Source organism: Callorhinchus milii, unplaced genomic scaffold (assembly GCF_018977255.1).
Source record: "Callorhinchus milii isolate IMCB2004 unplaced genomic scaffold, IMCB_Cmil_1.0 Scaffold19, whole genome shotgun sequence".
NCBI classification, from domain to species: Eukaryota; Metazoa; Chordata; class Chondrichthyes; order Chimaeriformes; family Callorhinchidae; genus Callorhinchus; species Callorhinchus milii.
This window is the reverse complement of record NW_024704760.1, coordinates 4,295,417-4,318,380: the sequence shown is the minus strand read 5'-3', so window position 1 is coordinate 4,318,380 and position 22,964 is coordinate 4,295,417. Positions and strand designations below refer to the sequence as shown.

The window sequence follows — 22,964 nt, the reverse complement described above, 5'->3', positions numbered from 1 at the left end:
TGGGCCAAGGCTGAATGACACACGTTTAGGAAGAGTTCTTTGGAGCTGTGTGCTTGCCTGCGTTAAGCGCTCCGAGACTCTGTTGTTGTAATGATAATGTCGGCCCAATCATAGCGTCAGTTGGTGCTGGAGGGAGTTCTGCACTGACGGAGGTGTAGTCCTTCCAACTAGGTTAAGCCAAGTTCCAGGCTGTCTCAAAGTGTAGTGACTGTGGATTTTGTCGAGGAACGCAAGGATATCAAATGCAAGGATTATTACGATATTATAATTCAAGACTTGCATTGATGAAGAATATAGCTGCTCTTTCCTTCTCTCTTTGTATTAAATCAAACCGATGGGAGCCAGTTCATTGGAATAGCATGGTGGGATATGAATTATACAGCCCTGTTCTATACTATAAATATTAATAACAATAATAATCCTTGCATTTGATATAGCGCCTTATCACGCTGTCTCAAAGCACTTCACAGAATATACTATAAAGTGAATTGACTGTACATCTTGTGGGCGAAACGCGGCTGACAATTGCGCACAGCAGTGCCCCACAAACAGTCGTGGAGACTCCGTAGCTCGCCCTCTGCGTCCCGGCTTAACTCGGTGGGAAATTGCAAGAATGAACTTGTGGTCCTCTGAACTGATGAACTCCGTGGCTCAGTGGGTGAGGCACTAATTGACTGCACCGCTGGACTGCCCTGGTAGCTTTATCTAATAATAACGGCCCGCATACTTTTCCTTTGTGTTCAACGCAGATTTGTCTCTTTGCTCACAATAGAGTTGTTGTTTGGCAGCTATTATTCTAACCTATGGGGCTCCTTTTTCTTTCTTTAATGTGCCAATAATAAAAAAGAGACTTCAGATATTGCAGTACAGTATTCAGCTGTCAGTTCTAGACTATTTACACTCACGAAACTCCTTTTCACCTCGAGAGAATTACACTGCCAACTGCACTTGTGACATTCTTATTCAGTGTGAGTCTTGATTTCCATCAGGTGTTAAATTCTAGACAGTGAAGCCAGCAGCTCATGCCTGCAAAAAAAGGTGGGTTGCAACCAAACAAATTTATTTCACTTCCTTTTGGCACAAAGAGAGAGACTTTGATCCTACGCATACGAGCTGAATTGAAACCCAGATCGCAATGACAAAGAAATAGCAAGCTAACTGCTCATCCTGTTCCCCTTTTTTTAAAAAAAAATGTCAATTATATTTTAAAACAAGTCTTCGATTCATCGATCGGATGGCGTGGCGTTTGCCAATTTTTTAAGCTGTTGAACCGAAACCTTTCAGCGCCTTTGAATCAGTCACAAGTCCGTGTAACCCTATCGACGAGATTATTTCTGTGTAATAAAGATGCTGCAGTGTACTTCAGGCTTGTTGGTGCAAGTTAATTTTAATAGCACACCGTGTCCCAGATTGCTTTTTGAAATGGAAAAAAAAGCCCTCACCTGTCAAGCCTCAGGAACATTTGACGGATAGTAGATTCGCATCTCGGAAGAAAATTAAGGCTCGTTTTCCTTTTAAATTACTTCACAGGGTTAGCCGTCACAGCCAGTCCCCACCAAATTAATTACAACGGCTTTGAACTTGCCTGTTCTTCTGCATGAGATTTTGTTCGAATACTTTTTTCTTCAGGTTATAGGAGATTTACTTGAAATTTCATTTTTGTTTTGAGTTCAAACATACACCATTTCATATCAACGTCCCTTTACCCTAAACCCCTGACAAAAGTTGGGGCTCATCGTTGGTATTTAGTCCATTAGGGAAAATTAGCTATTTGGTCTGTACCTAAAAACGCTCTTAAAAATTACAACAGCTTGTTTATTGACTAGTTCGGGCCAAGTTCCATTCACCGTTCCATTTTCTCTCAGTAATTAACGGCTGGAACAGGTTACTGGCAAGGGTGGTTGAGATCGGGAAACACTGATCTGACTCATTTAAAAAGTAGCTTAGTGCTGTGATGGGTATGTTGGAGAGATGAGATCAGATGAGTCAAAGAGCCTTGTTCATCCAAGCTAATCTTGTTATGTCCTTTTAAAAATTTAAATCTAATTTAACAAAAAATCTTTTATTGTTCTTGGTTTCTCAAACCCCATTTATCTCTCTCTCTCGCTCTCTCTCTCTCTCTCTCTCTCTCTCTTTACCTGTCCTCTTTTATTTATCCACCAGATTCCTTACTTTTTCCAACGCTATGTATTTTTGGACTCGTCCCAGTTTGCTTCACCCTCCCCCCACCCCTGTTCTTTTCAACTTCCCGCTCTTTGTGTTTCCCTATCCTCCTTTCAGTGTTATTCCTCCCTTCAGTGCCTCCATGATCACTTTCTCTCAGTCTGTCGCAGTTTTTATTGTTAGTGCAAATTTTCCTCATTTCCTAGCTCTTCGCCTTTTCTAAATCCTGTCTGGATCACAGGGAGGAGGAAGGATCAGGGTCATGAGATCAGGAGTCAAGTGACCAACATGCAAATTGCTGCCATAATTACATCACGATATGTGTTAAAATTAAATAAACCTATAACTTGCCAGCGTCCCTGTGGTAACCTATCTCCCCCCAACACCCCACCCCCCACCAACACACACATACACCAATGAGCGTAAATTGCAATGTTTAACAGATCCTGATGTGATAATTACCCATTAAACACTGCAATTTTCATGCCACAATTTGATAGGCGTCAGATTGACTCAGTTGGTTGCACTCCCTCCTACCTCTGAGTCAGAAGATTGTGGGTTCAAGCTCCACAGTGGGATTTGGAGCGCGACAGTTTAAACGGACAATCCAATACAATGCTGCGGGAGCGTTGCATTATTGTGCATGCCGTCCTTCAGAGGACACCACAACGACAACAAATTACAGAACAAAAAACACAGCTGATTAAACACCTGCGATGAGATACAAGTCTTGAGACGTTAACTAAAGCGCTGCCTATTCAGGTGGACGTTATCCCAAGCGCTCTGGGCGTTTAATCCCTTCAAGGAAATCAGCTGTGTTTTTTGTTCTGTCCCTAAGGGAAAGGGACGACTTCCCACATGAAAGACGCTATACAACTGTAATTTGTTGTCGTTGTGGTGTCACCCTGCATGACGGGTCTATATAAATTTGAGTTGTTGTTAAGGATGCCATTACTTTAAGACAGGTCTGCTGTATTTTGCACAGAATTTGCATCACTTCGGGTGAGGGAAATTGGAAATTAAGTTAAAGAGCATCGCTTCCGAGAAGTCAAATATTCCCAGGAAGAACAAAGTTGTCTCAGGGCTGTTCGGCTCCTTTGTGGCTTGTTATATATAGGCTGGGTCTTGTGAAAGCATTTTACAAAGAGGTGTTTGTAAAGAGGCTTTGAAATTGTAATTTTCACATGGCGGGATGTACTTTTAGATTTTGTTAAGAGTACAAATGCACAGGCAACTGGTACCAGCCAGTATCTCAGTATTGTCTCGAAGATGTGATAAGGCACTATATCAAATGCAAGGATTATTATTATTGTCCGCCGAGGAAAGGGAACACTGCAGCTCATTCCAATCCAGCTCAAAATCCCATGGCACTACTTCAAAGGGCGTTCTCCTGGTACCCTTACCAATATTCCTCCCTCATCCAAAATAATAGGAAACGACTAGTCTTTCGTCTCATCGCTATCTGCAGGACTTAGTTGACGGGGATTAGCTGCCCATTTGCCTCAAAGCCAATATACAAACCGCTTTGAGATATTTCAGTGGGACGAAGCTCAAGGCGTATTAAATTACAACCGGCGCCAGGAAAACATATACCTAGAGAAAGGCCATTTTCAAATTTCACCCACAACGACTTCCGAGAGAGGCAGAAACCAAATCAAAAAAGACCGCGCGAAAACAATTCACTGTTTGGTCACGAAGACGGCCGGTTCAGACCTTATGAAATATGAAATCCTGCTCTGTGTGTCCCAGCTTAATAGCAAAGAAATACAATCCTCGAGCAGCATGTGAAAGGATTCAGATTCACATACCTCACATGCCGAGGGTAGGCGAGAGGCAAAAAAAAGTTTGGCACCATTGCTTTGCTCGCTAAGCCTGTAGCAGGCAGGCAAGCAATTACATGGAAGGACATGGGTTAACCTCATAATGCAAGATACAGAAGGCAGCAGGTGAAGAGTGCTGATGTCTTCTGATTTCCTAATTCCGCCTGTAACACACTGGGGGTCCGATACGCTGAGATTTCTGGCTGGATTCCTCAGTGAGGAAGTCTTGTCTAAAGTTGACCACATCGGAATAGAGTTCCTGCGAGTTGCAGAGCAATTATTTTTTGGATTTCTTGTTAAGGAATCCCCGTAGGAAATCACTGCAATGTATGACCCAGATAATGTGGGAAATGATTTTCAGAAAAAAACAGTGAAACTCGAGAGTTATTGGATCATATCACAAATATGATCTTTGCAAATCTTTGTTTAAAAAGCTATTAAAAATGTACTGGAAATGACACGACAGAACAACAGCAGTGAAGGAACCACCCCCAAAGCCATACACTAAAGCGGCAAAAAAAAATATTACTTAACAAAGAGACAGAAAAGGAACAACAGCTTGTCCCCCGATAGATCTTTGGAATCCATTAACGCAATGAATAAATTATAAAGAAATCAATTGGACTTTTAATGTCAGCAACTAAGAAAATCCAAGGATAGCATCCCCCGCACCCCTCCCTCACCACCAGCCCAACTATTACACCACATACTTCAACAGGTATACAATACAATTACATTTGTATAGCACCTTTCACATCGGAAGGACGTCCCAAGGCGCTGGGCAGTCAGGGTTTGGACCTGGGAGGGACCAGGGAGGGGTATATTTCAGATCCTTGGTGCTGTTGGCAAATTGTCAATTCAATGTCAACGATTTCTACCCCATTACACTGCCGCATTATTGCCCCCTTACTTATTTAAAGCTTTCCAAACCTTGTTATAGTAGTGAAGCTGTACTGTGTGCCACTGCCCGTCGCTCACTCCTCCTGGGATGTAAGGGGTTACCATTGTTCTCGACTCTCCTGGGACAGACAGGAAGGGCTACAGTTAATAAACGGTTTCATAGTCCGATGTTTACAATACAGCGATGCCCACCTTTACCATTTCTGCGCAGATTTGATTCAAAACAACATGATCAGCAACGATTTACTTTGACAGTGCCTTTCGCGTCGGGAGGAAGTCCCAAGGTACTGAACAGTCAACGGTTTGGACCCGAGCAGTTGGGGGTGTGATCAGGAAGGGTGGAGAGGGTGGGAGGGAACGGGGTAGGAGGGTGACTGAAGGTGTGGTCGAAAAGGAGGGTCTTGAGATGGGCTTTGAACGAAGCAAGGGAGGGATTGAGGCGAAGGGACTGTGAGATGGAGTTCCAATGGATGGGGGCAGAAAGGCTGAAGGGCCGAGCGCTGATGGTGGGGCAGCAGGGCGAGAGACATTAAGCATGGCGGAGCCCGCTGAGCAGAGATAAGGGAAAAACATTTGCCTGTCATTCAATTTCAGGTGGATTTCGCACTCTCCTCTCTGGAGACGACACTGAGATTATGGTCCCACGCAACGCAAGGCTCTCCTGACCCGCCACGGAGCTATATTAATAGCACTCGCGCAAAGTTTATGGTGTGGTTCTGTGGGTCGATCACCAGGCATTCCTGCTTGAGGAATGGGGCGTGCAGAACGGGGAAACATTCTGGTAGAACCAAATGGTTTGCACGGTATGAGTGTGGGGACGTAATGACAAACAATAACTACATCCACTGGGTTAACGGAGAGAACCAAGGTCCATTAAATAAAGAAGGTGCACGGATTTGGAATTGGTTTCAAACGGCAATTAGGAAAATCATTTCCCTGCAACCCCCTCAAGAAGTCATCCAAAATGTTCTCACAATATAGAGGCGGCGTCCAAACTATCTTATTGCAGAAGATAATCTTTTACACAACCACGTTACTGTGGTAATAATTAAACCTCAAAGCCCTAGTATATTAAATAATCAGTTACCTGCAGAAAACGTCAAGTGGATCTGCTCATTAATAATTTCCAAGGCTATAAAGTCATGTTTCTCATTGAAACGTCCATTGTACAAGAGCAGCCCGTTTTTCTTCTTGGTGGCGAACCTGCAGCAGATAAAGAAAAAGTCAAGCAACCTTTACCACAATCACTAACAGCACATGCTCCGTATCCAACAATGGTTGTCTCGCACTTCAGCAGAAAGGGAACAGGGAATAAATTGCTTTATTTGGCTGGCGCTCTGGGAATCACTGAGAAAATGTGTTACAGTTGAGAAAAAAATGCACAGCTTCTATTTGAAATAAGATTCAAGACACCACCATCACCCGACGACTACACCGGTCCTAGCCTGCGACTGCTTTGCATTCAAATAAGATTGCCTCTAATTGGAAGGCCATTGCAGTTCTTATAAACACCTGCTTCCGAGTTCCAACCTAACGGAAGAATTTACTGTGTTTCCAAGCCACCTTAAAACTTAAGGCAAAATGGTGCAACAGGCAAAGGCTAGGTGGAATTTGGAGTCTTCTTTTTGCAAAAAAAAACATAACAAGGCAGCTGCATAACCCAAGGCAAAAGTGCTTGGAATTATTTTGCGATTAAACTGATTACACTGACACTTAGGGGACAAGTGTCAGAGTTGGTAGCGCTCTCGCCTCCAGAATCAGAAGTCAGACTCGTCTCACACACCGGCACACAAGTCCCTGTTTGACTTCCTTATTGAGGAATCCCATTAGGATGTTAAAAATATCAGCAACATTCACGCCATTTGTTAACGGTTCTTAAAATGTAATATTGGAATTCTCTTTTGCACGATCACAAAATCGCATCAAAGCAATGCAAAGGCTGAAATAAAAATAATAATAATCCTTGCATTTCATACAGCGCCTTATCACGTCTTCAAGACGACGCAAAGAACTTCACAGACTATACGGTAAAGCGAACTGACTGTATATTTTGTGGGCGAAACGCGGCAGCCAATTGCGGACAGCAGTGTCCCACAACCGGTGGTGGATTGAAGTGACTAAATTATTATTATTCATTATTGAAGGTTACCGCTCCAACAGAAAAGAGAAATGTCAGTCATATTGAATCGTCTTAATTATGATACCAACACTCCCCCTCCCCAAGCGCTGATATTAATTTCAATCTGTGGTTCCAGTTGGCGAGATCGATCCGTCTCGCAGAGGACTAACTCTAAACAGACTGCTGAAAACTGCTTGAAGAAAGATGTTCTCTCACATATCTGTGGGACTCCCAGCAGCACTAACCCGGGAACAATTTCAGCTAATTTTGCGCCTGGCTGATCTTGCCAAAATCAAGCAACATAATTTCGCTGAACAAGCTTTTAGATTTTTTTTAATGCTGTGGGAAGAGTGAGGAGGGGAGGGCGAGGGTTAGAGTGAGGGGCGTAAAATCAGTAAACCGCACGTGCAAACTGCTCTTCTTTTCAAATAAGAAATAAATGAAAGAAAATATCAAACTACAGCTTTAACTCCTCCAGCTGCTAAAAAAAAACATTATACCCTCTGGTTATTTGTGATACTGCGTTAAAATAATCTTGTGCAACTCACAGTGACTTACGATTTATTGGAATATTGCTCAACAGTCATGGATTAAGCAGTTCACAGGATTGTATTGTAAAATGTAGTCACCCGCTACCCCAGTATTATTGTTGGGCACAGGTATCAGCTCAGCACTGAGGTATTTTCCTCATCCTCTTGTTTCCAGACAGCTACATGACAGTATCTTTACGTCCTCTCCCTTATAGTCAGATAGCTGCATGTAGTGGGCATTCAACGAGGATCCTGTACGCAAGAGCAAGCAACAGGCCGGGCACTCCTGACTGCTTAGCGGATGAGTGAAGTCGGTGTGATGGGACGGTCCCAGCGAATGGCCTCCAGGGGTTAGTTAAGGTAAGGGAATCGACCAAAAGTTACAGAGTCCTTTAAATCACGATCTAGTGACCCTCACTGGAATAGGCTTGGATGCAGATGTCAGCTGAGAATAAGGTCAAGCAGTGCCGGTCCAGGCTCTTGTGAGGATGTGGTCACTTGGGTGAGACCCTGAAAGGCTGGTAAAGACCCACAGCATCTTAAGCCCTGGATACGATACCTCATTTAGGATGCCTTGTTCCAGCACATTGTGGAACGCAAGATATCACATCACACCTCCTGTGGTGTGGGCATTTCCAGTTTGCCCGCCTGCTGTGCGGGTAAAAGTTTTTCACAGCAAGCTGTTCCTAGGGAGGTTCAGTTCTACAGCATCTGCTTATTGCAGCTCGGAATCTAACCCCGAGACAAATGTTGTTCACCGCTGATGCAATGCTAAAGCTCGCCTTAACCCTAACCGCACGCACACCTTTATTGAACAAACAGCAGCAGCAAATAACCACCAACAACAACAGTTTATAGATGTATTAAAGTCGTTCACCCCGGGAGAACGCCTTGAAACACTTCCACCTGCAGTACCCAATTATAATTTCATCAGCGGTCCTGAGGCTAAATGGAGCAGATGAGAATCGAAAGCACAGTCATGTATAGTGCAGTGCTGACTAAATGGGGGAAACTACTTACGTTCACACACACGCACACAAAAGGATGATTGAGAGAAAAGATAATTGCTCGTTGAAAATGAATAAAATACCATGATCAAATTGAACTAACTGAACTACGGATTTCAAATTTGCGCTCAAGATTGCACTGTATTGCATAAGCGGGCGCGTGTATTGCAGTGCGTACGCTTGTTGCGCGTGTATCTCACACGTGTCTCTGTGTCCGTGCAAACACGTGCGTGTGCATCGACGAGGGAGAAAAGGAACTGGGGGGCGGGGAGCAGTGTGGTGTATAAACACGGTGGGCTGAATGGCTGGTTTCAAGTCGTATCGCTCTGTAATTCAATGTACCTCGTGGGGGGAAAGTGTGAGGGTTTCGCTCACGGGATACGCAATCACTCCACATTACAAGATTTTCTACGAAGCGCTTCGAGACTTCTCAATGACATGATAAGGCGCCACAACAAATGCATTGATTATTATTAATTATTATTATTATTAAAAGAGTGAATGACTACGTTTCGTACAAAACCATAATGTAACATTCATAAAACACAGAAGCACGTGCTTAATAAAATAACTTCCAGTCTACTGGCTCTGTCTGAGTACTTTAGAAGGTCTTATTGACAGATTGGATGTGCATTTAACTTTAAGCCAATTTTACTCTAACAGTATTAACCTACATTTGGGGGGAGTGGGTGTTTCTGCTGTCTCTCGCTGCTTTGTGACATTTTCCTTTCTACCCAAGCTCCAAGCAAACTGAGCGCCCTGAAGCACATCAAATTAATTCCAAAAGCCACAATCAAATCAGTCGCGTAAGCGAAACAATCGTTTCTTTTAACTGACAATAATAATCTGAATTTAGAAACACGTAATGAAAACACTTTCCCCTCCCCCGGTACGTAATTGAAACGAAATGGGTTGCGAGAAGCTGACAGGGGAGGGGAAACCTTCTCACTAGTAAGTGTCGTGGGGCGGGGGGGGGGGTGGAGGGGAGGGGGAATGGTTTAGTCACTGTTTTATTTTCCAGAATTCCTCTCCGGTCCATTAAACTACATTGCTTAGAATTTCGCACTCGTCTTCTGGAAATCACAGCTCTATCACTGGAGTTCAACACAGTAGACAACAACATACCCCATCCCACTGGAACTCTCTCAAAATCACTTTGCCTCACCAACTCCCCCCCTCACCCCACCCATCTCCCTTTCCCTCCACTCTCTTCGCTTCCGTGAGCAGAAACTGAAGGCCCAAAGAATAGCTGACGCAGGACTAAGCCACGATTATGAGCATGATTGACCAGAGTTCATTTTAGTCTTCATTCCTGGGATTATTTTCTGCATCACTGACCGCTTATTCCGATGCCAGGTAACCCATTAATCACAGCGTTCCGTTTGCGGCCTGAGCCTTCCAGTCCCTGTCCCATTTCTTCTAAAGCCAAGTGCGAAGCCGCAGAACCAGCTCTTGTTGGCGGATAAAACGACACCGGGTGTGTTTGCAAAGTGGCGATTCGTCCACAGAAGTGCAGCATTTGCAGGGGATAGGGCTCGAGCAGGGTTTGCCAGAGCACCGCAAAGAGCAATTTCAGGACGGACATCAGGAAGTATTTGTTCACAAGCTGAGCAATTAACGCCTGGGACACCGTGGAGTGTGGTCGTGACCAGGAAGCAGGAAGCGTCCCTCCAAGGAGAGAGAGAGAGAGAGAGAGAGAGAGAGAGAGGGGGAAGAACGCATTCCATTCCCACAATCTATCTCTGGAATTTCCTTGTAAAGGTGGAATGCATCGAATTCTCAGTTTGGTTTGGCTACTCTCAAGCACGGTGACGGGTTTCCGCGTGTGTCAGACACCCCGGCTGACCAAAAAAAACACAATAATGCTGATCGCTTTTAAAAACCCGCTCGATGCTGTATTGGCAAGGGTGGTCGGGTGGATTTCCTGGGAGGGTGAGATCAAACCAGCCAAAGGGCCTTATTCTTCGTCCGAACCAATCTTGGGATCTTGCGAACGGTCGACTCTGTCTCTCAGAGTTTAAGATTTCACCCCAACCCTGGCAGAACCGCTTCTGAATTCCACATAAAATTTACCAGTGCAGCCCTTTCAACTTTGATCCAATCATCTAACTTTGGCGTGCCATGAAGTACGTTTACATCAGCTATGACCCCTGCAGCTTAACAGTCTGCAGTTTGTAAGTATGATATGGCATAACTTGAAAAGAACTTGTGTTGAAGGAGATCGCTTTTATCCTCAAGAAAGCTTTGTGTGGCTGCTGGGACCCAACTAATCATTCATCACCTTTGTTTTTCTAACGCTACACTGCAAAAATGTTGTAAATTATTAATTTCCTTAGAACCACAGAGATTGCCCATCATGTCATGCTGACTTCTGGGTCAGGAAGGCAATGTTTAAACCTGGGCAGAAGTGAGACTTACATCTCGTGCCAATAAGCAACGCATGTGGGAAAACAAGAGGGAATAATTCCTTCAAAAATAAATTTAAATAATTTGGTCGCTCAATCCACGACTGTTTGTGGGGCGTCTGCTGTGCGCAATTGGCTGCCGCGTTTCGCCCACAAAATATACGGTCAATTCACTTTAAAGTATATTCTGTGAAGGGCTTTGAGACGTCTCAAAGTCGTGATATAGCGTCTTATCACATCTTCGGGACCTCTCAAAGCGCTTCACCGAATACACTGCAAAGTGAATTGAATGTGTATTTTGTGGGTGTAACCCGGCAGCGCACAGCAGATGAGATCAAATGGACCGAATATTGGGATCTTGTGACGTGATAAGGTGCTATCTCAAATGCAAGCATTAATTATTAGTATTATCATAATTCTCTCCCCAAAATCCTTCCACCTCACAGCCTTCCTCTCAGTTTTCAAAAACCTGCTAAACATCTGGCTGTTCAACCACGTCTTCAGTCACTTCCCTTCCACGCCCTCATCGCCCGCCTTGCTGGCGCTCGAACTGCACTCCACTAAGACGGCTCTGAGACATTGACGTTATCAGGCGTTAGTAGAAAATACAAGCTGTAGCCGCCTGTGGCGAAATGCACTTACGTGAGCGAGATGCTGAAGTGAAATCGCTGCCGTAGCCCCTTGAAGGTGATGAAGGACTGGGAGGGGAAACTGCGAGTTGTCATCTCGCAGTACGGCTTTTCGTACTCGCCCGGCAGACAGTCGCACTTGAAGCCTCCCACTAGCAGGTTCACGCACGAGCCTCCGTTACGGCAAACCCCTGGAGAACAGCGGCCTGACCGTGAGTTCACCTCACAGCGATCACCTGCGCAACACAAGCATCAGACAGGCACATCAGTACAGGGAACCCGGCTTTGAAAACCGCTCTCTGGAGCTCAGACAAATAACAAGGAAGAATATCAGTTAACAACACAATCGGATTAATGTCGAACATAATAAAACCTCCGGCGTTTAATCGAGTGCTTTTCGTATCGGGAGGGCGTCACAGGGGAGAAGGGCATAGAAGGGCGTGAGAGAGGGGTTCAGGGGGATGGAGGTTCAAGTGTGAAATACATACAAACACTGGCAAGGGCAATTTGCACTGAACGGCCTGTTTCTGTGCTGGCTGTAATGTTTCAAAATACACAAGTCAATCCACTTTACAGTATATCCTGCGATGCGCTTTGAGACGTTTCAACAACTTGATAAGGTGCTGCGTCAAAGGCAAGGATTATTATTATTATTATTAACAACTCCCAAATCCTCATTAGACCCGACTGCTTTCGAAATAAATTGTTAAAAATCATTTTAAAAAAAACTTCATGTACAATGTATTAAGTCAGACGAACTGATTGTCGCCTGATGCTTTTGCTGGCGCTCTCCCACCCTCCCCGCCTGCCTGAAGCCTTCTCACAATGAGAATTATTTGTTACTCGAAGGGTTTTTCGAGTCGTGGCTTTGATTTGGTTCCAGCGCTGACGTTCCAAATTCGAGGGCCTTTCTCCCAGCAGTCTGGAGTGTACGTGCTGCATAAAAGGCTTCTTTTCGCACTGAATGAAACACTGAACATCACTTTCCCAAGGCAGGGCATGGAAACCCTGCAGCGTATTGTGCCTGGGGCAATAACAGCTTGTGGTGTTTATCGTGACCATAAAACCTTTATGCTAGGTGTAATAACGATGTTTGAACGACTACTGCGAACAGAATGTTGTTACTACAGCGAGATCTATTGAGAGTGTGACCCTCGGTATTCCCAACAAGCACAGTGCAACCACGTACAGTATTGGCAGACAGACACAGTACACTACACACTGACACCATCTGATCATTTGCCCACATTTATCCAGCGAAGATTACACACATGCCAGCACGCAGCGCATTTATGAACACAAGAATTCTTGTTCCTGTTAAGGATGTAGTCGCATGCCCAAGGCTTTGTGCACCAGGATTGTTGCTGAGGACAACAAATGGGAATTATAAGTTCCTGTAGGATGTGTCGTTGAGAAGCGCTTTGAGAAAACCAATGGTCGCTCTGATAATAACACACTTGTATTCAATATCGCGCCTTTCACCAAGGAAGGACGTCTCAAAGCGCTTCACAGGATTTTACTGTAAAGTGTGGCTACTGTGTGTTTTGGCTCTGCCTCTCTACACCCATCCTTTGGAACTCACTCCATCCCACAGTCCCTTCACCTCGCTCCCTCCCTTGCTTCCTTCAAGACTCGTCTTAAGACCTTCCTCCTCGAACGCGCCTTTGGTCACCCTCCTACCCCTTACCCTCCCTGCCCTCCACTTCTCCCGATCCCAACCCCAAGCTTGGGTCCAAATCCCAGACTGCCGGGTGCCTTCGGAGGTCCTCCCGACATGAAAGAGGCTCTACAAATGTAATTTGTTGTTTTTTTTGTAGCCTGATAAAAGGAAAGTGAAGCAGGAGTTGGCCAGGTTCCCTGCTCCCACATTCTCCAGTAATCTCCTGGGCGGGGGGGTGAGAACAGACTTGGCTGTAACGCCCCCCCATGTGGTCACGTAGCCTCCCCGACACGCAGCAGTTTGTGACGGGCACAGGTAGGGTGCGCGCTTGGCCAAAGTATCAGAGAGAGTATCGACACGAACACCTTTGCTGTTGTTGTTCCTGTGGGGTATCTGACAACCAGTGGACGCAAAACAGTGATCACGTGTCACGTTTTACTCATGTCGCCGCCGACACCTTTTATTTCAGATCTAAATCTTTGCCTCCCTCTTCTTCTGAGCTCTACTCTCCCCGGCTTGCAGAAACAACAGTGGATAATCAGCATGCGAACTCCACTCCACTCCAAAGGCACGACTGTGCTAAATCACCCTTTGCAATTTCACAAAAGCATTTCTGCTCACCATTCAGTGACACAGCAGCCTACCACCCCCGCTCCCACCCACCTCCCCCCCCCCCCCCACACCCCCTCCCTCCCTGTAACACTCACTGAAAGAGATTGCATTGTTTGTGGCTCCTTCATTAATGAGAACTCACAGGAAACCACCCTCTCCATCGCATGACCCTGCCTCGCGCTTTGTATTCCTGTCAAAGGCAGCGTTACTGACAGCTCTGGGATATTGAACTGGTCCATTACAGCAGCTCTTTTCAGGCACGTGAACGTGGCTACCTTGTGGATGCCGCGCTTTCGGCCACTGCACCCCGAAAATCTGGAACACTCTTCCTCTATCCCTCCACCTTGCCCCTTCCTTCCCCATTTTCAGGTCGAGTTGTGCTCCCACACTGTCAAGGGCTCCGTGAGGCTACCCTGCTTGAGGGGGTGCTATATAAAAGCAAGTTATTGTGTTTGTTGCCATAGGGCCCAAGTGGGTTATCACTTGCCTTTTAGTTTTCAGTGGAAATTTTATACGTTCAATGCAGCGTGTTATCCTTCAGACAGCGAGTGCAATTGTCCAATGCCTGAATGAAGGACCAGGAGCAACTCCAAAGTGTGTGCGTTTCTCTCTATCCCCCTCCCCCATCTCTCTCGCGCGGGCTCTCTCTCTCTCTCAGGCTTCCCTCCCACGACCAGCAGAGCATGAGGTGACAACATGGGGCCCCACTACTCCCGGTGCTAACCCAACGTTTCAACATTACATCCCAAGGAATCCAATCAATCACTTCTGCCAACTCAAGAGAACGTGGAGCAGGAAGAGTTCCAGTCAACCCAGCAAGTACGGTGCATGCAGAACCTACCCGATCACTAACTCTACCCCACCCACTTCATCTCCTGCTTTGACCCATTTCACCAAAATACCGGCCCTTTACACAAAAAGAAACACAACGTTCATGTCCCGTAATATTCCTGCTGCACTCCCTTTATTGGGGGAGGGTTGTCACACTCGCTTGATGACAATCAAGACTAGGAACCACCTCTGCTCCTCTCTGAAAACGACTAAAGCAGCCCAACTGGCGGAGATGAGCTAACTCAGTACAGATCATCGTTTCCAGTCTGTAGTCCTTCGTACTGCACCGCTCTATACTGGTACTCACCCACTCACACACTCACTCAGGGCCCCAAACGAGCAAAGTATGGCATTTTTATTAAGTATTTCCACCAACATAGCGTCGTAGAAAATGGTCAATTCACCGACCTGAAATGGCCTTTAAACTGCTGAAAAAGGGGTTGAGGCTTAATAACCAAGTACAAGCTCGCTGAAGAACCCAACCTGAAAGTTCAGCCGGTTTAAAGGACCCACATCTGTCAAATCAAAATCCTTCAATAAAATTGTGTTTGAGTTTGAGCTCTGGCTCAGACCTCCCTTGGGTATGTTTGTGGAGCAGTATTAATGCTGTGAGTCTCGTCTAGGCAACATCTCTCAGCAACCAGCACCTCGTTACTATGGGAACCCGGTCCCCAAGATACCCTTGTTCATCTGAGAAAAGAAAAACACGTCACAAAGGGCAAGATCGGCGTTTACGGCCGTGATTTGTTTCACACTCACAAACCGAGGGCAGGACTCTGCGGGGAGGAACCTACTCGTGATGGCCGGGCTTCCTACGCGCAATGATTCCATTAAAATGTGTACAGCGGTACGAGCTGAATCTGGTTAGGATAAAGACGGCTGTTGCTTTAATAATGTCATCACGTTTCACCTCTTGCCCTCAGTAGGAATTAGCCTTCGAAGTAATTAAAGCAGAAAGGGTCACAACGAGAGGGGGAGAATGCATTTCCAGTTCCTGAACTGAATCAGGCGATTGGGCAGCAGAACAATCAAATGATCATAAATCAAACCTGAAGCCAACCTCACTCTCATACGTAATCATTTTCACCACAAAGAAACGTTCGAGACTGCACCTCGCCTAGAATCCCATGGCAAAGTGCTCACCTGGTCCTTTACCAACAAAAAAGTGCCTTGTTGCCCCCACAAAATATAGTCAATTCACTTTACAGTACATTCTGTGAAGCGCTTTGAGACGTCTCAAAGACGTAATGAAGAGCTATATCAAGTGCAAAGATTATTATGATTATTTATGACTAAACCTATATTCCCATCCAGCGAAATTTCCTGGTTAAGAGCGAGTAAATCATTTCTTGATATAAAAAAAATGTTGGATTGTTAATAAAATCATCGAGAACCCTGACGGTTTAAACTGGAATCAGCGTATTCTCTCAACTCACGAATGGATTCAGAATTTAATGACGTCTTCATTGTACAATGATGGGGAAATGTACTGTGTGATGGGCATTGAATAATAGATGTCAGTGGGAAATCTGTCAAAAGTTTACTAACACTCACAGAATCACCCAACTGATTGCCTATAAATATAAATATAGTGACTAAACTTCACCGGAAAACCTCATGAAGCACTTTGAGATACGAAAGGCGCTATACAAATTTAATTTGTTGTTGTTGTCCTCCCGACGTGAAAGGCTCTAAACAATTGGTAATTGTACAGAGACGTCTCAACGACTTGATGAGGTGCTGTGTCTAAAGCAAGGATTATTATAATTACCAGTATTATTATTATTATTACTACAACTTCTGAGTTAGCCAATCTCAGACAGGCGGTATTGAGGAGGAAAAGGAAAGATTTAAAGGAAAATGTGTGCGTTCCTTAAAACGTGCTGTAACTTAATGCTGCCGGGTGAAATTAAGGAAGGCGTTAAGGAATACTGCAAATTTTATCCCAGGAAAGAAAGAGGAAGAGAAACAAAAGTCATTGGTTTTTCAAAAAAAGAGTATTAGAAATATATTCAGCTACAGATTTAATCTTTTCTTTACAATTTACCTTGCTCTTACAGTTTAGGGCATCATTCAATCCGATTAAGATTATCTTGTATATAATAATATTATTAGTTGCCTTACACAGCAATAGACTGACTAAAAATGCAACTTCTATTACGGTATTAGGTAGATTGACACACCTCTGAGCCTTTTAACTGTGCAGCAATCTCTGACGTTGATTAACAGCCATAATTGTGCCATTATATTACCTTCATTATAATATTTATTATTCATAACTAATATTGATTACGGCACAAACACATTTACAGTAATACTGTAGGTTTAAGCCTCGCTATTCCTTTCAAGCGCTCAACTTATTAAAGTCTTTTGCCCTTTCTCTCTCAATCAGAACCTTCAGACAAGATTCAGGGAAAAGTTTGCTGTGTTTGGTGTCTGTACAAATCGTTTGTTACAGTAAGTTTCAAATGTATTTTTAACGACACGCAGCAGTGTGGCCCTGTAATTTGATGACAAACGATGTAATTACTTTGATGATACCTCGGGGTGACATCACAAGCAGTAATTTACTCAAAACGTGCAACTGAGATCACATCGCAAATTGACAGAACAATCTGCAACTCATTTGGCGATTATCTGAGCTGCACAATGAGATGTCAATTTTTATTCTGTTCGAAACACACGTGCGATGAGGTTGCTAGCATTTTTTGGACTGGTTTCATTCGGGGTTGCCATCTGCTTTTAACATCAGCACTTCTCAGAGTAGACAGCGGTTTGGGGGTGTACGGCTGCCACACCAAACATTTAAACAGTCGTAACGGCTCTGTTATGATACAATAACAACCCTTGCATTTGATACAGCGCCTTATCACATCGTCGAGACGTCTCAAAACGCTTCATAGGAATAAATATTGTAAAGTAGCGCGAGACTGTGTGTACTTTGTCGGCAACTGCCAATTTGCACACAGCAATGCCCTACCAACAGGCATAGAGTGAGCGACCAGTTTTATTTGGGGACTGATTGTTGGTCAAAATACCAGGAGAAACTCCTTTCACTTTTCAAATGGAACAGAATACAGAATACAAATTGTCTCTTGTGTTACGAAACCCTACCGCAGCCTACCAGAAAATAACACGGTCTCCGTGCGCGTCGTACATTAGCAGGTTTTCTTTAGGGAAAAAGAATTGAAAATTGAAAGATACCCGAGAGTTCTTACGCACTACAAAAGCCGATCGAGTACAAGGGACATCCCAAAAGTGATGCCTCCTATTTATTCTGTGAAGAACGGCAAGTGACACGCGAAAGGCACCGTACAAATCTAACGTGACTGTTTGGTTGGTGAGGGCATCTCAAAACATACACAAGACGCGTTTGGATAATTGATAAACTCCCTGGAAGAAGCGGACCAGGCACAAGAATAATAACAGTTGTAGCTGTCCTCCTGATGTTTCCCTCTTCGCAGTGGAGCTTACAGCCAGGAGTCCCACAGTCCCTATCGGACACGTTTCACACAAGAACAGAAATAATAATAATAATAATCCTTGCATTTGATATAGCGCTTTTCACGTCGGGAGGACGTCCCAAAGCGCTTCACAGAACACACTGTAAAGTGAATTCACTCCTTTGACGAGCTCGGTTTGGCAGTTCTCGAGCATTTATTTTTCAAATTGTCTCAAAAGAAAGAAGGGGAGGGGAGGGGAGGAAGCGGAAAGACTGAAAAAAGGAGCAAAGGAATGCGTTTTGATCGCATGTAAACCCCACCTTAACACAGAGACTCAATCTCCGTCCTTTCCCAGGTCCCCAGACGCCAAGGACTGTCAACGCCTTGTAAGAACCTGAGTCCGAAGCACTGGCAAGATGACAATGTATGTATCTATCAGAAATGGGTGTGACCCAGAGGAACCTTCTTGCCAAAGGCAGTAAATTACTATGTGAAGGGAGTGGATAATTGCAATAATCACCTAATGGCTGACAGCGATGGTTGGAGGGAGGGAGGGAAGGAGGGAGGGAGGGAGGGAGGGAGCAGAGAAGGAAACTATTCGACGATACAGATCATGGCACTGGTGAAATCTCTGAGAAAACAACAGTCGACTGTCTATTATTTTTCCCCCTTTCATTGAAAAGACCGGTGAGGATTTTTCACCTCCTTGTCATTCATATCTTGTCCTCCGCACCATTGTAAATACCTATTATTATTATTAATAATTTGATACAGCACTTGCACTTCGGAAGGACGTCTCAACGCCCTTCCCGTGAATTTACTGTCAAAAATGAGCCCAAAATGTAGGGAGCATTGGCAGATATTCCACCACAGGCCAGTGATGGGCAAGCCAGACACTTGACGTGTGTGGGTTTCCGATACGGTTCACCAGACAGCAAGTCAAAAGCGAGCTGGAAAATGGCTTGAAATTTACACTCCCTAGCCCAGGGACACCGAGACCGAAGCCAATCGTATCGGTCTCAGCTGTGATCACAGTTGCCTCACCGCAGACTTGGCATCGAATCTGGCATCTGCTTCAAAGCTTTTACCAACTGAGCCATGGAAGGAGCGAAGTGCTATTCCTCTCTTCCCCATGAAGGGAATTCATCTTAGCAGGAGAACAAAATTGAGACCTCAATTGATCCGGCCTTTTAAGTATACCTAAACGTGCCTAGTTTGCTCTTTTCTCGAGCCTTTCCTGGTGTCAATATAATGCAGTGGTCAGTGTGCTGTGATCGCATTCTAAATAGGCAGATTGCAGATAAACAGCGTGCAATTTTCTCACTCATCATTGTGGTGCCGAGTGCCAGCAATTATATCTCTGCAGGCTGGCGTGCAGCCAATCTCTTAAAGGAATATGTAACAGGCTATGAACGTCCTCCAGCATAATCCCTTCAAGAAATCAATACGATGGACGAACCTCACTATACTCTTCTGCACACCTTAAACAGGAAGGAGCGGTGGTGGGGGGGGGGAGGGTTGGGGGAGGAGGAAGGGGGTGGGAAAGGGCAACAAGCAAAAATTGTGTCTTTCATCTTCGTTTGATCGTTGCCGTCCCACTTATTTCATCTGGATCAGAGCCAGGCCGTACCCAACCAAGCACTTCCTCCTTCTGTGTCATCCAAGCGATGTCTGACTTGCAAACAGTTTGCAAATCTCCACCCAAAAGAAAGCTGCCACGACTTAATAATTCAAGCGGGTACCACACCTCACTTACTGTCCCTCGCGCTGTTTTTGAAGTCTTTGAATACCCAATTTCCTTAAGCCCCACCCAAGGTATTCGTTTACACATGTGTTCTCGAGGACGGTTTCTGTACAAGCAATGTGTGAATGGGTCTTTGAAAAGGCAATGAAATCATACACACACACACACACACACACACACACTCATTCACCTACCCCCCAGAATGGGTCAGAATATGTTTAAGAACTTCTCTCGAAATATAAGCCGGGTTGGAAAGACTCGCAAATCTCACATCAGAAAAGAGTTTCAACCAAGCGATCACTGCCTTTGCCTTTAAGACACTGACTGAGCTCAAGTGGATTTGTGGGGAAAAAATTACGTCTGATTGTCTAACTACAACTGGACCCAAAGAGATTCTTTTCCTCCCCACTGAATCGAGTGCCAAATTTTTCCCAAGCTTTAAGCTGTTCACGGGATAGACGCCCAGGTAGAATTTGAGCTCTAGTCACAGCGCAACTGGGTCTCGCAACTTACAAAATCCTTTGAGAGAACCTCGTAAGTTTGTCGAAACAAATGCAGACTGAAATACAGTAAATCAACAGAACATGTGAACACACTCACTTGCTAAATAAAGGCTTAGCGCATTTGCCCAGCTACCAGCTAAAATATTGGCCAACAGAACTCCCCGCTTTTCTTTGAACTAGCGCTGTGAAATCTTCACACACTGCATCAGAATTTTCAGCGATGCTTGAATTTTCTTTCAGAAAAAAGGCTCTGATCTTCTTAAGTTTTTGCCGCATGCATGGCTCGCTCACCCAGTTCGTATTTTGCTTTTGATGTTTTAACACCAGTCGCAGGCAGGTAACCTCACCCATGAGCAGAAACAATGGTCACAGGACATATTGGCACAGGAAAAACATGAGGCTTACCATCAACGGTCTGTACTTTGAAACTTTTGAGAACTGGTTTGATATTGAAAAGCCATCGAGTGAAAAGCCGAGGCATCACTTATATCCCAAAGTCTTTGAAAACCCATTTGCCAAACAAACTACAGTCACTAGTTTAACGTGTATCAAGAGAAACTCTCATGACATGAAGGGCGCTGCACCAAATGCACAGATTATTATTATGTATGATGTGCTCTCGAGTTCAAGCACTGGGAATAATAAGACTGTTCACCTCTTGTCCATCACACTGAAGTTGCAATGTTATCAAAGAGAAGTCTGTGTCTCTGAATGATCTCATTCTCCACCTGAAGCTTAAATAGAAGAAATGGAAGCGAGAGAGAGAGAGAGAGAGAGAGAGAAAATGATGCCCTTTGTTAGCAGCTACCAACTCCATTAATGTGGTTCCTATGGCTTTCTGCAGGACTTTTCCCAGGGCTTTGCATTATGCTATGGCCTGGTGATTTTGACAGGCACAGCAAGGAATGCTTAACTAGGTCAACATGCCATCCAGAGGGCAAAAGAAAATGCAGATTCCCTAGCTAAAATGGTCTTTTGTCAGGCAAGCACCATCGATGTGCAGCTCTGGTTATCAAGCACGAGCACAGTGCTAAACCAAAGGGCAATTTTTTTTATAATTACACTTTACAGGGAGAAATTACACCCAGGACTAGATTTACACCATTTGTGAAGCATTTTAGGGTGACCGGAATTTGGTAAGTTGTTAATAATAATAATCCTTGCATTTGATACAGCGCCTTATCACATTTCAGGATGTCTCAAAGCGCTTCACAGAATATACTGGAAAGTGAATTGACTGTATATTTTGAGGGCAAAACACGGCAGCCAATTGCGCACAGCAGAGTCCCATGGATTGAGTGACCAATATTTGATTTATTTTTTGGAAGGAATTATTACGCGGGAAAAGGGATCCACCAATCGACTAACAACCGGGTTTGAATGCAATCGGTTTTCTGCCATTCTTAAAAAAGAGAGAAAGGCAGCGAGTGGTATATTGTTGCTGGTGCCGTCCTTCGGATGAGATGTTCATTCAACATCTTTTCTGCCTGTTCGGGAGGACGTTAAAGATCCTGATACTATTCGAAATGAGAAGGGAGTTTTTCCCCATTGTCCCGGCTCAGAATCCTCCAGATAAAAATGGTTATTCCCGTCGTGGCTATTTGTGGGGACACTGAAGTGTGCAAATTGGCTGATGGAATTGCCTACAGTACACAGTCACTTTTACTTCACAGCATACACTGTGAAAAACCCCGAGACGGCCTCCTAACGTGAAAGATGCAAGGATTTTTATTGACCTGCCATTTTCCCAACCTTACTGGCAAATCCTGTGTATGAAAAGAGACAGCCAAAGCATTTTTATTCCTGAAAAAGTCACCTATGGCTAAGTTTCTCTGCAACATTTAAAGTACTGTACACTTGTAGTGTCGACTCTTATTGAACTATGGGCTGAAAAATGTGGTATGGGTTGTGATAATTAGCATATCTCTTACCACATTTTTCACCCGGACAACTCAGCCTACTTCAAAGATTTGATATTGTGGAATGTTCTCCCGGATCCAATTTCCACGGCCTTCTTGTGGTATTTATAGATTATTTTTGCCTTGATTTGAACAGTGCAGCTGTGTTACTCCAGTCAAACCCTGTTATAGCATGCTCCGATACAGTGTGGTCAAGATTATACAATAATAATCCTTCCTTTTGATATGGCGCCTTATCAGATCTTCGAGACATCTCAAAGCGCTTCACAGAATATACTGTAAAGTGAGACGACTGTATACTTTGTGGGCTAAACGCGGCAGCCAACTGCGCACGGCAGCGTCCCACAAACAGCAGTGGATTGAGTGAACAATTTCTTATCATTTTTCTTGAAGGAATTATTACCCACAGAAAAGCGATCTGCCAATCAACTAACAACCGGGTTCCTACTTACTGCTCGGTAAACAGTAAGTAGGAACCTGTAACAGACTAAAAACCACTGCGTTAGAAACTGTCTTCGTGTGCGGTCTCCCTGGTCTCTGTGAATCGAACGATGCCATTGACAGCATTACCTACTGCTCTGTAGAAGGTGCTGCATAATCCGAAGCTCCGTCAAGATGAGCATACTCAGCAGACAGACTGCAGCAACCCAAGCGTGAGTGACTATCAGCTCCTGCCCTC

The 22,964-nt window shown here is 44.5% G+C and overlaps 1 protein-coding gene across 1 annotated transcript in view; it reads right to left on the bottom strand.

Annotated features, from left to right (window-relative positions):
- Positions 1–22,964, bottom strand: part of celsr2 (cadherin, EGF LAG seven-pass G-type receptor 2) — a 114,181-nt gene that overhangs the window by 44,935 nt on the left and 46,282 nt on the right. The window contains exons 6-8 of the mRNA XM_042342252.1: positions 11,587–11,809; positions 5,971–6,086; positions 4,914–5,002 (exon numbers count right to left, since the gene is read on the bottom strand). Coding sequence (XP_042198186.1) covers positions 4,914–5,002; positions 5,971–6,086; positions 11,587–11,809 — 428 coding nt within the window. The remainder of the gene's footprint in view (positions 1–4,913; positions 5,003–5,970; positions 6,087–11,586; positions 11,810–22,964) is intronic.